An 18,094-nucleotide genomic window follows, 5' to 3' on the forward strand; every position below is an offset into this window, starting at 1 on the left:
TTATTTATCAGAGAGGCCACAGAGATATCATAGTAGGTAGTGCATTTGCCTGTGTGCAGCAGACCTGAGTAATTTCTGGCACCACATAGGGTCTACTGAATCCCTCCAAGAGAGTTCCCTGAGAGGAGCTAGTGGTAGGTATTGAGCACTTCTAGGTGTATACCTAAAACCAAAATATATAAATAACTGATATAAATAAATAATAAAGCAAAAACAAATGATTCAATAAAGTTTCAGAACATAACTCTTTTGGATAAAATTTGGTAGAAAAGATATATTGGCCATTAATCTCTACACTGCAGACCTCATGAAAAGTTATTTAACAACTGTAAAATCAGCAGATTTAATTTAGGGGCTAGAATTTCCCTTATTTATGAAAAATAAAAAGTGTTTAACAAGAAAACTTTTTTGCATTTGAACTCAACCACTTACAGCAAATAATGCAATCTCAAATATCACTTTATTATGTACTAAATCACTTTTCACTTCTCATATACAAAAAAAAATGACAATAATGCATACCTTTGGTCCTCGAATTGAAAGTCCAGGTTCTCCTTTAAATCCGGGCAACCCAGGTCCTCCTCTATCTCCCTGTATGTTTCAAATAATGCACAATTTTATTCGTTTATTTATATTTAGTCACCATGATTTACAATACTATTAATGGAAGGGTTTCGTGCATGCAGCATTTCAATACTATAGTCTCCAGCAGAGTGACTATAATCCTCCACCAATGTCCAATAGACCCCTCTCTTCCCACCCTAATAAACTCAGTTCTCTAGACAAAATCTTCAGTTATAATGTCTTTAGCTATTTGTTACTCCTTGACTATGCTTTTGTATTATCTGACCTGAAGAGATATTTTATATCTGTCCTTTTCTTTCTTGCTGACTTTATTCAGTATTATTTTTACAATTACCTTCACTTAGCAGCAGAGTGCATAACTTTATCTTTTCTTATAATCTGTTAGTTTTCCATTGTATAAATTTTCCAGATTTACCAGTTTCTTTATCTAATCATCTGTTCTTGGACACTTGGTTAGTTTCTAGATATGTGCTATTGTGAATAGGAAAATGGACATTGGAGCACACATGTATTTTCTGAACAATTTTTGGAACCTTGGGCCCTTCTTCTGCAACTTGTGCAACTAGTTAACAAGTATCATGAATTTCATCATTGTCAAAGATCCAAGAACTAAGGAGAAAAATTTCTAAGAATTCATACCTTTGTTCCAGGTGGACCAGGAAGCGATGTTCCAGGCATCCCAAAAGGACCGATTGCCCCTGGATTACCCTTAAATTTTTTAAAATTTCAAGTAAACCATCAATAAAATTATAATAGGGAATACAGAAATAAACACCTCGAAGTTTTAAAATTATAATCTGTTTCACAAACCAATGTGAAAAAAATTGGGGAATTTTTAAAGTCATTGTTAAAGTACCTGGTTTTGGGGACTTCAATGTCTTTAATAAATTTATTCAAATTAATTCTTAAATAATAGAAAAATTTTATCATTTGTACATTTTTGTTAATTAAAATTTTCAAATGTCAGACTTCACTTTTGTTTTTTTAATCATAAAGTTCAAAGGGAAATTAGATTTGTTTTTGTGGTTTTTGAGCCACATCCAGTGATGCTCAGGGGTTACTCCTGGCTATGTGCTCAGAAATCTCTCCTGGCTTGGGGAACTATATGGGATGCTGGTATCAAACTGAAGTCTGTCCTGAATCAGCTGCATACAAGGCAAACACCCTACTGCTGCACTATTGCTCAGGTCCCTCAAAGCAAAATTTTTGTTTAATTATTACCATTAACTTCAGCATAAGTTTTGAGTATACTTTATACTACTGTGAGTAGAAGAGTTCTTGCCTTTCTTTTTATTTTATTTTATTTATTTTATTGTATACTTCTTCCTTTTAATGCTAAATTGTAACTCTTCCCCAATATGCTTTGACCTAAACCTGCTTTTGAGATGTTAATCTCACTTGAATGATCAGACCCGCCCACACCTGGGATACAGTGGGCTCTTTTAAATAAAGAATAAAAAAAAAAGTCTGGCTGAGAGGAGGCAAAAGAGAAGCTGCATAAGGCAGAAAGGAGAGTCAGCAAAAAGGGTAACAGAAAAAAGCCATGTGAGAAAATGCACATGGTGGACAGTGTCATGAAATAAAAGCAAGTTTATTCTGAAGAAACTTTAAATGGCTGCTTGTGAATTTTTTCTCCCCACCTCCCTTCTTCATCAGACCTTTCTGCCTGAGGGGTTAGGAACATGATGCCTGGCACGACCCACCCCCCAACTTGTGGACTTTATATTGTTATTTTTATTCTACACTAAATTACTTTCTTTTTTAAAAGTAGAGGGTTTGTGGTAAAAAGAAAAAGGGTTCTAATTTCCAGAAGAAAAATTAAAACATCTCAATTTTTTAAAATCAGTATTGAACCTCAAACAATCTGGAGCAACATGCAATATTTCTGTGTCACCTAATATTGGGCTAATGATTATCAAATTTTAGAAAGTAGAAAAATTGTCATAGAAATTTGATAAGACATACTTCTAAGGGTTTCTACCACCTTTATTTTTATTATGGCATTATGATTTGAAACACTGTTAATGATGGGCTCACACATATATTATTCCTATACCACACCTACCACCAGTGTCTTCTTCATTTCAACAATGTCCCTAGGACCCCTAATTTATTCAGCATCTCCCTCCCCCTAACTCAATCCTATACAAAATTTCTACAATGTTGTTGTTTTGGCCATTTGTAGCTCTTTTACTATCCTTCTTTATAGCCCACACCTAAAAGGATATTCTGTGTCTATCCCTCTCATATAACTATATTCACTCATCAACAAACCCTGTACTCAATCACATTAGCCTCAAATTGCATGATTTCATCTTTTCATATAGTTGAGTAGTATGCCATTGTATATATAAGATACAAATCAGAGTACAGAGAGTTTGGTGCCATATATCTAGCAGTGATGAACCAAGAATATGAAGTACCCCCTACTTGGTGATTCTGATATAGACAATTCTGATAGACACCATTACAAAATATTATGCAATTTTATGAAAATATTAAAAAATTTGTGAAATTTTCATTAAAAGAATGTTTGCCTATTTGATCTTCTTTGAATTGACTGTTGTGTAAGGTGTGAGATATAGTTCAATCTTATATATGGTATTTAGAATAATTGCATGAAGAAATGCAATGATCTAAATAGGAGCTGTCTAGACCACCCTTAGCTCCAGAGTATAGTGAGGAAAAGGAAAGCAATTGAGTGAAGGAGATACAAATATAAAAAGATGGGGAACAGAGGCCAAGTATTCTCAGGTGCATTGGTGGTGTTAAAAAAGAAGAGCTAATATCCAAGCCAAAGTCAACAATAATGGAATCATGAGACCCAAACTTGAGCTATCAAAACTTACAAACTTTAACAACAAACAAAACTTGTGCTGGCAAGCTGGAGAGCTCCTGTCTTCTACCCCCTCCTTCTCCTCTCCTCTTCTCTCCTTTCCTTCTTCTCTCCTATCCCTTCCCTTCCTTCCTCTTCTCTCTCCTCTACCTTACCCTACCCTCTCTTCCTCTTCTCTCCTCTCTCCACCTCTACCTTACCCTATCCTCTCTTCCTCTCCCCTCCTCTCCTCTCCTCTCCTCTCCCTTCCTTTCCTTTTTTCTCCCTTCTTCTCCTTTCCCATCCCTACATCTCTCTCTCCCTTCCCTCTCTTTTTCTCTCTCCCCTCCTTTCCTCTCCTCTCCTTTCCTCAACCCTCCTTTCCCATCCACTTTCTGCCCCCCCCCCATCCTCTATCCCCCTCCCCTCCTGTCCTCTTCTGTCCCCTTCCCTCCTCTACTATCCTCTCTTCTTTTTGTTTGTGTGTGTTTTGGGGCCACATCTGACATTACTCAAGGCTTACTCTTGGTTCTGTGTTCTCAGGGATCACTTCTGGCTCAGGGAAACCATTTACAATGTCTGTGATTGAATCTGAATCATCATCAATCAAGACAAGAACCTTACCCACTATATTCTCTCTCTGGTTTATTATCTTCTTTCTATGGTTACAATGGCTGATCCTGAGAGTTTGGCAGTGGCACAGGATAAGAATTTCACTCTCCTATTTTCTCCTAATTTTCATTCTTTATCACCACTGTGCTGCCTCTCAATGAATGATTTTTAATTATTCAGGGAAACAAGGTGATAGACAATTGGTATCTCTTGTGGCCTTTGTTTTATCTCAACTTTTGAATATTTGGATGTTACTAGAAAGATACAACATTCAGATTATCTCTCAAAATAAAAATTTCAATGAAGATGACATATCTTACACAATACATTTCATTCAGTTATGGTCTGGAACAGTCTTTTCTAATATAATAAGACTATATTAGGAGGTATATTTCCTGAGAAGAAAACAGAAAATTATGTTTGTAGTGACTATTTTAAATTCTATAAAAATCAGAATCTTAAATTATATAAAAGGAATCTTATAGACTGTATAGAATCTTAAATTCTATAAATATCAGATATAGGGGCCAAAGAGGTGGCGCTAGAGGTAAGGTGTCTGCCTTGCAAGTGCTAGCGTAGGATGGACCACAGTTTGATCCCCCGGCATCCCATATGGTCCCCCCCAAGCCAGGAGCAATTTCTGAGCTCATAGCCAGGAGTAACCCTTGAGCGTCAAATGGGTGTGGCCCAAAAACAAACAAACAACAAAAAAAGCAGATATAATTACAATCTCCCAAAAGCATAGAGAAAAATATAAGAAACATACCTTTGGCCCTTCAGACCCTGGAAATCCCCTCTGTCCTTGATTTCCCTTGCTTCCTTTCTTTCCTTCATCACCCTGACAAAAATAATAATAAAAATATAATTTCAACATTAACACAACTTTGTCAATTAATCATAACTGGGCCAATTTCTCAAATAATGTCTAATTTAATGTTATTTCCCCAATCCCAACTCAGTTGAAGAGTTTGTCACTGCTCTTAAGTAGATTGGCTTTACTTTTTAAATTATTATTTACTCGCTAGTCACTATATTTTTAAATCTAAGTTCAGAATTTTTCTTTGGAGACTTTAATTTAGATTTACAGTTCTCTTGTACTCCTGGTCTAAAAGAAAATGGCTCTGAGAATTTCCCGTTTATAAAAGAGTTATTTGTGCTTTATCCATGTTGCTTTCTGCTTTCATGCTATTATTGTTTTAAAACATAAAAGAGATATTTTTTCATAACCAGGCCAATTTCTTCCTCAGTTCATTTGACCAAGGTAGGCCAATAATTCTACTGGTAGAAAGATGCATGGACCTGGGGGTGAGCTACAAACTGTCTACTAGCTACACACACACACACACACACACACACACACACACACACACACACACCTGCTATTAAACCAATTTTTCACCCCCAGAATAAATGTGCTACTTTCAACCAGGCATATATCAGATTTACTAATCTATTTTAAAACTAGTATCATTTTTTTAAAGCTGAACAAAACTTTAATCCATTTACCAATAGCTTCAAACTGACCAGTTCGGGGTGTCTCTCACAGGAGATGAACTCTGCCCAATATCATTAATCAGATTATATAGGGAAGGGATATAGCAAGGTTCTAGCTTTATGATGATCTTCAAAGTGACTGACTAGCTAACTAGTATACTTAAACTCACAACAATGAGTAATCATATTGAACTCCTGGAGGTTGCCTTTCAGTCATTTAAACATTTGTAACATTAAATAAAGTAATTATATAAGAATATAAAAATATTTGTGGCACACTTTGGTTATCAAACTTGAACATGAACTAAGTCACCTTGACAGCTCATAACTAAAGGTACATTGTATGCTAATAGAAAACATTAGCTTAGGAATTCAAAATAATTATGTCCCAAAATGACTTATTTAATTATTATCATTTGCCAACAGAGACAATTTCCTACTATAAATATATTTTTATCTATTTCCTACCACATTTAGTTTTTATTATTTAATTCATTCTAGAAGCCAATAGTTGAAACCCAACTAAGTGTGTGAAGGTGTCCAGACTAATCATTACATGCCTGGACAATGAAACATTTTCTACTCTCTCAATGTTCTTCCATAAACCATAAATCTCTTGAAAATCACAAATCCAGTAACTCTTTTTAGCACATACTCTCCTTGCTCTGTTGGTGGCATTTGTCACTCTCTCTGCTTTTCTTCTTGAAATCCTGTTTCCTTGGTTACTCTGATATGGTACTATTCTCCCAGTCTACATGCTGCTCTGAATGCCTTTCCACAGATACTATATAATGGATTCAATTCACAACTCTCTTTCCCAGCGATTCAACCATTAGCTTCTAGGGTCTGTATTCATAAGCATATTCTAGAAAAAAATCATTCTTCTAAAAACATTCTTTTTCTTTTGCAAGGCCTCCTAAGAGATTCTCAGGCATCATTCCTTGCACCTCTTGGCCAGGAGTGGCAAACACACAGCTCTCAAGTCGCATGCGGCTTCCGGCCAAAATGAACAAGGCTCTTTGACTCTTATCATTATTTCGTATACTGTGGCTCTTTGCCAAGTTTGGATTTTGTTCTGTTGCTTCTGAGGAGGGACATCTGAGGAGAGATCTCCGAGTGCGTGGTCCCGCCCCCAGACTGCGTCAACCCGTCTCCCATCCCTTGGAAACAACTGCACGGGCCAGAGAGGGGGACCCGTGTGGCACATGTTGGGTCCCATCTGGCCGTTAGTTCTTATTGTGGAGGACGCAGCACACCCTCACCCTCACTGCAGGACTTTTACCCTCACTCAAAATGGCAAAATGCAATATGTGTTTCATATATTATTGTTAAAACTAGATGCTTTTGTCTGAGTGTCTGTTTTGGCAGGTCACTGCGTGGTGTGGCTCTCTGACTCTCACAGTTTAGAATTTTGGCTCTTTGTGTCGAACTTGTTCGCTATCCCTGCTCTTGGCCAACAGTGCTGACAATACAAGGCAAGAGCCCCAAGGAGGATGCAATTTTGCTGCAACCCTGTGGTATTGGGGCCAACCAGAATCTCAGTTAGCAGTTTCCAAAAGTATTAAGAGGCTATGTGATGCCAGTATTCAACTGGGGTCAGACACATGCAGAGCATCCCCCTAACTCCTATACTATCATCTAGTCTCTGAAATTAGTTTTGACATGATGTTGAAAGGTTGTCTCTGTTTGTCTCCTTCTCCTTGCCGATAAAGAAAAGGATCTCATAGGCTAGTAATTTAAATTGAAATGTTTCAAATTCTACAATCATTTGAATTTCAAATTCTCACTCATAAGATTAAGGGCTCAGTTTTAGCCAATAGTTTCACAAGACAGAATTCTTGTACCATCACTTGCTATTTTATTTTTAAAATAAATAAAAAACTATAAGCATACAGATAATACTAATTACTCTTTAATTACTCATTGGATTATTTACAAGGGCATTGATGATTTGAGACTATGTTATATCACTTGATCTTATTGATGAATTTGATATTCTCATCTTGACATTTAAAATGTCCTTTAAGTAGAATTTCTAAAATGTGTCAAATAAATTTATGCCAAGTAGTGAATTGCAATAAATATATCATAAGGTGATATTTCTTGATACTATATGAGATTCTATAAATATTTGAATAAGATTTATGAACTTTCCAATTTGAGGATACATCTTGAAGCTTTTGTTCCCTTTCTACATGCCATTAAATGTCAATCTGGTCCTTTATTAAGAAAATGTATTTCCTCAATATAAATTGGGATTATGTCAGATGTGAAGAATACAAAAATAAATTATATATATATATATATATATATATATATATATATAGCTTTCCAAAGGCTTTCAAGGTAATTTTTTTCTTTCTTTCTTTTCTCTCTTTCCTTTTTTTCTGATTGATTTTGGTTTTGGTTTTCAGGGCATACCAGGGATTACTCCTGGAGGGGAGCTATATAGGGATAGAAAATAGGGTAGCCAGGTGCAAGGCAAACCCTACCTACTTACTGTGCTATAACTCTGGTCCCAGAACCCATAATTTTAAACTGAAAATAGGCATATTTGATACAGCAAGAAGAACAATAAAGTTTCTCTTAAATTGGTTTTATAACAAGGCCAGAAGATAGACCTGCTTGCTCCCAGAACCAATTCCATACCTTAGAGCCAGGGGCTCCTTTTCCAGGTGGTCCTTCTGGGCCTCTTGTTCCAGGAAGTCCCACTTCTCCCTGGAGGAAATGACACTGATGAGGAGCTGACCTTTCACAGACAACATGGATAACTTACTTCGTCTCCTCAACTTCTCAGGAATTTTTTGCTGAGACTGTCTAAAATAGAACAAACTTTCAGCTGAGTCTCAGAATTAATTTGGAAATTTACCAATTTGATTAAGTTGGTGTCAAACTCTAGTTTAGATGAGAACAGCAAAAATATCAGGTAAAAGTCTTATTTCTCAACTAATTTCCAAAGCATAAGCTCACTTCCCTTTGGTTCTTTTTCATATTCGTATTTTTCTCTTTTTATTTCTCTTAATAAGCCTCAGCATTTTCACCTATTGTTTTTCAGTGCTTATATTGAAAAAGTAGTTGTTTTTTTGTTCATTTGTTTTTGTTTTGGTTTGGTTTTTGGGGTCACGCCTGGCAGCACTCAGGGGTTACTCCTGGCTCTACGCTCAGAAATTGCTCCTGGCAGGCACGGGGGACCATATGAGATGCCGTGATTCAAACCACCGACCTTCTGCATGCAAGGCAAACAAACATCTTATCTCCATGTTATCTCTCTGGTCCAAAAGTAGTTTTTATAAATGTTGACTTAGAATAATATTCAGAAAATTTTTATAATAGTTTTACCTTTTGTATGCATTTAGAGACTATCATTTTGGAGAGAAAAAGAAATGGATGTTCTCTAAATTAAAGTGCTTTCTAGGAATCCTAAAGGAACTAGGTCACCAGAATGCACTATGGCTAAAAATCCAGATATAAAAAAGAGAGAGGGTAGGAGGTATTATTTAACATTTCTATCTGGTACAAGTAAAACAGGAATTTAGAATTCTAGAGAGTTTTTTTCCTCATAAAAACTAAATTTGTTTTCAAAGGTTTAATTTGAATTCTTTCAGGACCAAAATTTCTGTGTGGTTAATAGATTTTATTACAGGAATGTAAGAAAACCAATGTTACCTTCTTCCCTGTTGCTCCATCTTCTCCAGGTACTCCTGGCTCTCCTGGGAGTCCTACTGAGCCTGGCTCTCCCTAGTGAATGAAAGATTTCATTACTCAGAAGTTGGTGTATATTGTGAGTCTCCATTTTTAGATGAATGAAATTGGCTATATCATGTTGTGTCTGAGAAAAGTCATTGAGCTGAGAAATATGACAATATTTGGTAAAATATTTGACTTTTGAATTGATCTTCCAATTCTTTGTAGCTCTGTTCACATTAATAAGTAGGAAAGTTGCATTCTTATTTATATAAAAGAAAACACATAAAATGTTTATGGAAGCATTTTTGCAAAGGCAAAAAATAGAAAGTGATTTATATTCATCAACAGTAATATTAATAAATACAAAAAAGCATGTTTTATACAATATGTACCATAGAACAATTAAATAAATGGATTAGATATAGATGAAAACATAAAATATAAAGATATAACTATATTACATAATTTTTCTATCCTTTTCACTAATAAAAAAGCAAAATGTAAGCATTAAAACTTTTAGGGGCCGGGCGGTGGCGCTAAAGGTAAGGTGCCTGCCTTGCCTTCGCTAGCCTTGGACGGAACGCGGTTCGATCCCCCGGTGTCCCATATGGTCCCCCAAGCCAGGAGCAACTTCTGAGCGCATAGCCAGGAGTAACCCCTGAGCGTTACCGGGTGTGGCCCAAAAACCAAAAAAAAAAAAAAAAAAAACTTTTAATAAAGATAAATGCAATATTCATGACAGTAATTTTTATCTTGTTTTTGTTTTGGGGTCACACCAGTCAATGCTCAGAGGTTATTCTTGATTCTACTCTTAGGAAATACTCCTGGCAGTGATCAGGGGACCATATGTGGTGCAGGCAATTGAATCCAGGTTGACCATATGCAAAGCAAAAGCCTTACTTACTCTAGGCTTGTAACAGTGAATTTTATATGCAAAGATGAGGACAAGAACTGGTATTCTAGGCTGGTGCTCTCAGCTATATAGTGCATTTTCTCTAAAACATACATAGAATAAATATGGGGGAAAGTTCCTTTTAATTAAGTTGGGTTAGCAAATATATTTTGTAGTGAATTTAGCTTGAGATTATATATCTAGTTAGTGATGGAGTTTGAATTTAAATTATTTTGCTTTAAAAGTTTCTATTCTCTATTTTTCTTGGTAAAGGCCTTTGGATTGGTCCTCATTCGCCTTCTAATTAGATGTCTCTCAATTGGTTCCTTTGGTTTACATGTTAAGAAGATGTTTCCCCCATTGCTTCTTCATCTGGCTTTATCCCCTCCCCTTTGGGGGTGGTTTTGTTTTTCCCAATAAAGGCTGCTTTGGAGGTCTGGAGGGGAAGCTGCCATCTTGGCTTGTGGTTCCACGTGGTTGAGCGACTGGCTTGTGGATGAACAGCTTGCAGTGTGAGTTTCTGGCCAGCTATTCCTTCCCAACTGTGTATGCATTATTTACTGCATTGGAATTGCTGCCGAACTTCCGTCTCTTATCCTACCCAGATTGGGGACCTGGGATCTCTTTCCCTCTGGATATTGTGAAATGCACATTCCACCACTTTACAATTTCCTATTCTGAAACAACATATGACATCACATTTTATATACATATATGCACTACAAGCATTGTAGACATATATGTAGTACTTAGGACATTCTGTAGCACATCAAAACCATACCATTGTTAGTATATAATTATATTTTAACATCTATAATTATGTTTTTCTATTAGTAACATGAAAGAGGAAGAAAGGATTCATTCATTTACTTAGCAGTATTTATTTAGTGCTTTTATATTCTCCAAACTAGGGATTCAATAATAAACTAGGGAACAAAATCCCTGTTCTAGTAGAATAGCACTATCCAATAAAAACATAAATATCTCTATGTAATTAAAGTTTTTCATTCAGGTTACTAAAAATGTTTATAGAAGGGGCCAGAAATACAGTATAAAAGGTAAGGCACTTATTTTGCCTGCTGTTGCAATGGCTGAGACCCTATTTCAAATCTCCAGCACCACATAAGGTTCCCCAAAATAGAAATCACTACAGTGGGGCCGGAGAGATAGCATGGAGATAAGGCATTCGTCTTTCATGCAGAAGGTTGGTGGTTCAAATCCCAATATCCCAAATGGATCCCTAAGCCTGCCAGGAGCGATTTCTGAGCATAGAGCCAGGAGTAACCCCTGAGCGCTGCAGGGAGTGACTCAAAAACAAACAAACAAAAAAAGAAATCACTACTGAGCACAAAGATAGCACATCTGTAGGGGCCAGAGCAGTGGTGCAAGCGGTTGGGCACCTGCCCTTGCACACACTGACCTAGGATGGACTGCGGTTTGATTCCCTGGCATCCCATATGTTCCCCCAAGCCAGGAATTATTTCTGAACACATAGCCAAGAAAACTCCCAGCATCACCAGGTGTGGGCCAAAAACAAACAAAAAAAGCCAAAGAATCAATCATCTCTAAGCACTTTAAGGGTGTGCTCCAAGTCAAAATAAAAATAATCATAATAAATAAAATATTAAAAATATAAGTAAAAAGAATTATAATAGAGGGCCGGCGAGGTGGCGCTAGAGGTAAGGTGTCTGCCTTGCAAGCGCTAGCCAAGGAAAGATCGGGACCGCGGTTCAATCCCCCGGCGTCCCATATGGTCCCCCCAAGCCTGGGGCAATTTCTGAGCGCTTAGCCAGGAGTAACCCCTGAGTATCAAATAGGTGTGGCCCGAAAAACAAAATACAAAACAAAAAAAAATAAATATATATATATATAATAAAATTTTTATTTTTACTACCTAAAATAACAGAAAAATATTCTTTTTTTTTTTGAGGGGGAAATTTGTTTTGTTTTGTTTTGTTTTTGTTTCTTTTTTAATATAAATTATTTAAGCACCATGATTACAAACATGATTGTAGTTGGGTTTCAGTCATAAACAGAACACCCCCTTTCGCCAGTGCATCATTCCCACCACCAATGCTCCACTACCTTCTTCCCATCCACTCCCTCTATTCAAGACATTCATTTTACTACAGTAATTTTGTTTGTTTGTTTGTTTTTGGGCCACACCCAGTGACGCTCAGGGGTTACTCCTGGCTATGCGCTCAGAAGTCGCTCCTGGCTTGAGGGACCATATGGGTCGCCGGGCATCGTCCTAGGTTAGCACTGGCAAGGCAGACACCTTACCTTTAGCGCCAGACACAACTGTAATTTTTTTAAGTTTAGTAAGCTGTTTTTGTTTCTTTCTTTCTTAAATGATAAGTGTTAAAAAAAAATACAGTAGTAACAGTGTGAGAGTGGCAATCGCCATTGTTTGCATAGGCTCAGCAAAATATGGGGAAAATGGAAAAAAAGCGTTGGCCTAATTACAAGGAGGCCTCACCCCTGAAGTTTTCTGGCATAAGACTGACTCTGGGCTCCAGGCATACCAGGCTGTCCCTGAGTCATTCTCCCTGGTCCAGGTGAAACTTTTTTCGCACATTAGCTGTTGTTGGTGTCAGGTTCCTGAAAGATTCCTTCATCGAGTGAGGTTGATGTGGAGCATCCTCTAGTTTCACTTCACCATTAGATGAAGAGATATCTGCCCTGCAAGCAGGTTGTTGCTGTTGCTAAGTCATCTGGGTGTTAAGAGAGCACACTTTGGAGTAAGTCAATGCCAGAGCAATGGTAGGGTGTTCCCTGGTAGAGGTTTACTTCCTGGTAATGTTACAGAAAATTGTGGTTGTTTCCATAGATGGTATCCATGGTTCAGGGGTGTATAGGCAATGCCCATTTTTCTGAGGCCTAAGCCAAGTTATGCCAATGTTCAGGATATATGGCCTAACTGCATTACAAAATTTGTGCTCCCATCTCTACTAAATAAGAATTTGTTTGCATAATGTAATATTTTCCCATTTTAAATGTGCCTATGCAAAAGAGGAACAATGCCATAAGATATTGTTGTTACATCTAGGGGTCGAGGGAACAAGTCCACCATTCCCCGTAACTTAGTTCTAACATGAATTCTATACAGAGAGACTCTTCTTACAGAATTCCTTATTGAACAGATCCCAAAGGGGTGGGGAAACAGTGGGCAAAATTATCACTATATAAGAGCATATTCAAAAAGAGTTATAGATGTTAAGAGAATACCACTAAGATATGCAAAGGAGATACCCATGTCCCTTTTATGTCAAAAATATTCTAATAATCCTAGTATCACTCTAATGTATCTTAAATATTATTTTAGCATGTAATGTAAGTACAAACATATTATTAATTTATCTGTTTTGGCACTTCTCTTTGTGATCCGGTAGGTACATTATACTTATAGCACATCTCACTCCATATCTTCCACATTTTGAAAATGTATTTAACCACACATATCTAGAATCTTCAGTGCCAAGCAGTAGCTTTTTAGGTACATTAAGAAAAAAAACGGGCCCGGAGAGATAGCACAGTGGCGTTTGCCTTGCAAGCAGCCGATCCAGGACCAAAGGTGGTTGGTTCGAATCCCGGTGTCCCATATGGTTCCCCATGCCTGCCAGGAGCTATTTCTGAGCAGACTTTCAGGAACAATGCCGGGTGTGGCCCAAAAACCAAAAAAAAAAAAAAAATGCAATTCAGGAAACATGCAAATTAAATACAAGATGAGCCAATTGGTAATGAGGAAAATAAACTGGGTTGCAATATACATGAACTGAGCAATAGTAGTGAGGTGGTTATAATTTAAATTTTGGAAATGAATTTCTAAGAAAGTAGCTTTTGAGCTGAGCTCAAAAGAAGAAACTTTTACTGAAATTCTACTATATTTTGAGCACTTTATGGTTTGTCATGCAGTAGACAATACTATTCTAAAAGAATCTATGTTGAGAAAAATTCTCTAATGCAAACATTTTTGTTTAACTATAGTTTACAAAAAGTACTTTGTTTACTCTTAAGTGAGGAGTTGAATATCAGGCCATTTTTTGAAAAAGTTTTTACTCTTGAAATAACATATGACGCATGAACTGCAAGGTGTTAAATATAAAAATATATAGTAGTAAATTATATAGAGATTATCTAAACTGGTTTGAGGGGGTTATTTGATTTTGGAGTCACATTTAGTAGTACCCAGAACTTATTTCTGGTTCTGAAATCAGAGATCACTCCTGGTAGTGCTCAGGGGATGATATGGGGTATCAAAGATTGAAAATGGGTTGGTAGCACACAAAACAAGCACCCTACCCCATTGTGCTGTCTCCAACCATGCCCCCCCCCCAACTAAACATTTGACCAGCATAGTTAACTCACCTTTAGACCTTGTATTCCAATTCCAATTGGTCCTCTAGGGCCTGTGGGTCCTCTGTGGCCTTCTTCTCCCTAATAAGGAAAGAGTATTTTCTTATTATTAGTCTTTCTTATTATTAGTCAAGAAGGACTTGACTACAGTAGCAGAATTAAAATTATATAGTTCTTCCACTTATTTTATAAGTAATGTCTTTTGTTTTTAGTATTTTGGGTTTTTTTTTCTTTTCTGGAGTCGGGAGGAGAACTCCCAAGTTGTTCTCAGGAAGTCTAGGAACCCCACTTGGTCATTTTTGGCCAATCAGGTGCTGGAGATCACAATGGGGTCAGCCACATACAAGGCACATGCCTTAGCCATATACTATATCTCCAACTCTGAGCTGTTCTGTATTAGTAAAATAAGATAAACTGAGTTTATTTTGTTCAAATTATAAACTACATATGCATATATATTAATATCAAGAAAAATAGATTATTGCTTGAAATTACTTCAAATGAATAGATTTTTCATCATTACTGGACTATATAATAGTTTGGTTTAAATACAGGCTATAGAATCAATAACATACTCAGAATTTATTTTAATGACCCTTTCCTCTATTTTAAGAGAGCAGTTCAAATACAGAACTAAAGTTGACATGAATCAAGTTGATTCCTTCTCAAAAATAATAGCATAAACAAACAGAATGTAATGTCTGAGGTTTTTATGGTCAGTCTCAAATTAAAAATCTTAAGGAGAGTTATTCAGCTGGGCAGCTTCTCTCATGGGAATTTTTCAAGAGTATGTTCAAAAGTGAATAGTCTCAAAGGATGATTGTTGCTATTTAAAGACTCATAATCCTTTGAACAATATCAAGGACAACAGCTATAAACTAAGTGTTCTACATTCCTCAGAAGATAAATAATAGTTATAACTTGAAAGATAATTAGGTTCTCAAATTTATAGAAATGTTTTATTTCTTAGGATATTTCTAACTATGTATCTTTAACTTAATTTAGTAACTGTCTATAGTTGGAGTACTACTGAGAATAAAAATTAGCAAATTCAGAGAGGTATGTAACCACTGGTAGTCTCTACAAATATTACTATGTGACTTACTTGAATAGGATCTCATAATGAAAGTGAAATAAAATAAGGGTAGATTATAGTTCCTAAGAAAATAAGGAATACATATTTAAACCATTAGCACTATAAGTATCTTTTTACATTATGTAGAAATTTTACTTAATGTAATAATTGTCAGCTATCTTCCTGTGGCCCAAAATAACAATTACACTACAAATATACTCAGCTCTGTTACTGTTTAGAAACTTACCTTAGAACCAGGTAAACCTTGTCCTGGGGGTCCTTGAGGACCTGGAAGACCAATTGGTCCCTGAATACCCTATAAATAAATACATAATTAAAATAATAAATTATAATTAATAAATGGCATTGAAATAAAGAAATATGATTAAGAGCACTTTCAGATGATAAATATATAGTTCAGATCCTATAACAGAGTACTTACACTAATTATTTTTAAATAAGTTATCAGACTACTATTGGAACCATCAAATGCGTTCTTCCCATTTTTCTTAGTAAGAGAAATTTTAGCTGACTCTCTATAGAGACCTCATCTACCAGGCATTGGTATAGCTAGTTGGTGTCATGTGGACTAGATTTTCAACAATGGAATGTGAATGATAAAAATGTGCACCATTTGATATAAGCCCATTCAATTCTTGCACCACTTCACCAATGGATGAAGTCACGTGAATAGAGTAGATCATGTAGAAGGAAAGTACCTTTGGTTGGAAGACTACCTGAAATAAAGAGGCTTGGATATAATGAACAATTAGCACTTGAGTTTTCAGTAATAAAAAATTAGATCTTGTTGGCTTTTTTTCACTTCCCACTCTTACACAGGTGAACCTATCTTTTCTGTACTAAACAATATTTATCACTATGCTAAATTTTACCCCTAGGACACAATGGCCAAAAGACACGAGATGAATTTCAAACTCTTGATTTTCATTCATATGAAAAAAAATTAGTTACAAAGGTTAAGAAATGACAGTATTGGTAAGAGTACTTCTTTGGAAGTACTCTTATAAAGTATCTCTTATAAAGAGATACTATGGAAAATGGGAGAGTGTAGGTTGTTTTATCTTTGTCAAATTCTACAAAAGGAATTGCAAAAATTTATTGCAATAAATACCATGGAGATACTGAATTTGTTTTGAGACACTAGGGACAAGTGTCTCACTCTTGCCTGAGAAAACTGAAATGGATTGTGAAAGCCAAGAAACAAGAGTTTTTCAGCACAAAGGCCACATTTTTTTCCTCTATTTAGCAATATGTTATCTAGGTGTGAGACAGTTGAGTGGTACTAGTCTGGATTCTGTCAAGAAGTATAGAAGAAAAATTTAACTCCATTATAGAGTGTAAATGTCAAGTAAAATTCCAGGAAAGTAGAGGCTATACAAAGAGAAGCAATAATAGAAAATTGATCATTCATTCTTGGCCTAGGAAGGGGAATAAACTATGGCCAGGGTAGAAATTTTACAGGGAAGAGAGTCAGTTTGCCAACATTATAGGACCCAAAGCTATTCTGACTACATATTAGCTGAGAAAGAACCTACATATCCTGTTCTATTCTTGCAGCCCAGCTGACCTGCGTGGAATGAAAAACACATTATATCTCTTGATTTACACTTTTCTTTAAGAAATTTCTATATAGTTTATATTAGGTAAATGAAGATTAGAATAATTAATACAAGAACAGGAGAGATAGCTCAAAGGTCAAAGGATTAGTATAAATACCATGCATGTTCTAGGCCCTAAGTTTGACCTCTAGCACCATATGATTCTCCCAACGCTATTAGATAGAATGGACTTGATAGACCCCAACTAAGTAGAACCTGCAAAAAAACATTGTCAGACGAGGCATTAAAATTTGGGGCTCACTGAGGGCACCTGAGAACCATGTATTTGAAACCAATCCCTGCCTAGGATCTCTGAAGAAAGGGGAGTCTGAAGTGCCCTGGACACACCTGAACAGGGGTGAGTCCGAGTCGCCACCACTGACGAAGCCACTACTAGGGCACCTGAGCGCTGGGGGTTTGAAAACAACACCTAAACAGGTTGGGCCCAGAGGAGCACATCTCATAAAACATAGTAAATAAAAGTGTGGCTTCTCTGCTTCGCTTCGCTGCTGCACACTTCTTATAGAACATGAAACCTGTCACAACACAGAGTAAGAATCACACTTCAAGTGTGGCAATGGGGGAAACAACACAGGACAACAACATGCATAGAGAATGAAGATGGCAACTCTGATGACCAAAAAAATTCCAACCACCTAATTAAATTCTCAGATAAGGAGTTTAGAATAGAAATATGGAGGATGTTCATAGAAATCAAAGAAAGCATAGATCAATCTAGATAGACCACAAATATAGAAATCAGAAAACTCCAAACTGAAATAACAGGACTGAAATATGCACTTGAGAAAATGAAAAACTCTATGGAAAGCTTTGCTAAGAGAGTAACAACAGCTGAAGACATAATTAGTGAGCTGGAAGATGAGATGCATAATAACTCCATACAGCAGAGATTGGAAAAGAACCTCAAAGCAAATTATCAGACAATGTAAAAAAAAAAT

At 36.4% G+C, this 18,094-nt stretch overlaps 1 protein-coding gene across 1 annotated transcript in view; it reads right to left on the minus strand.

Annotated features, from left to right (window-relative positions):
- Positions 1 to 18,094, minus strand: part of COL28A1 (collagen type XXVIII alpha 1 chain) — a 212,355-nt gene that overhangs the window by 120,001 nt on the left and 74,260 nt on the right. The window contains 7 exon segments of the mRNA XM_049768871.1: positions 523 to 591; positions 1,225 to 1,293; positions 4,779 to 4,850; positions 8,156 to 8,224; positions 9,173 to 9,244; positions 14,454 to 14,522; positions 15,764 to 15,832. Coding sequence (XP_049624828.1) covers positions 523 to 591; positions 1,225 to 1,293; positions 4,779 to 4,850; positions 8,156 to 8,224; positions 9,173 to 9,244; positions 14,454 to 14,522; positions 15,764 to 15,832 — 489 coding nt within the window.

This window comes from Suncus etruscus, chromosome 1, assembly GCF_024139225.1.
Source record: "Suncus etruscus isolate mSunEtr1 chromosome 1, mSunEtr1.pri.cur, whole genome shotgun sequence".
NCBI lineage: Eukaryota > Metazoa > Chordata > Mammalia > Eulipotyphla > Soricidae > Suncus > Suncus etruscus.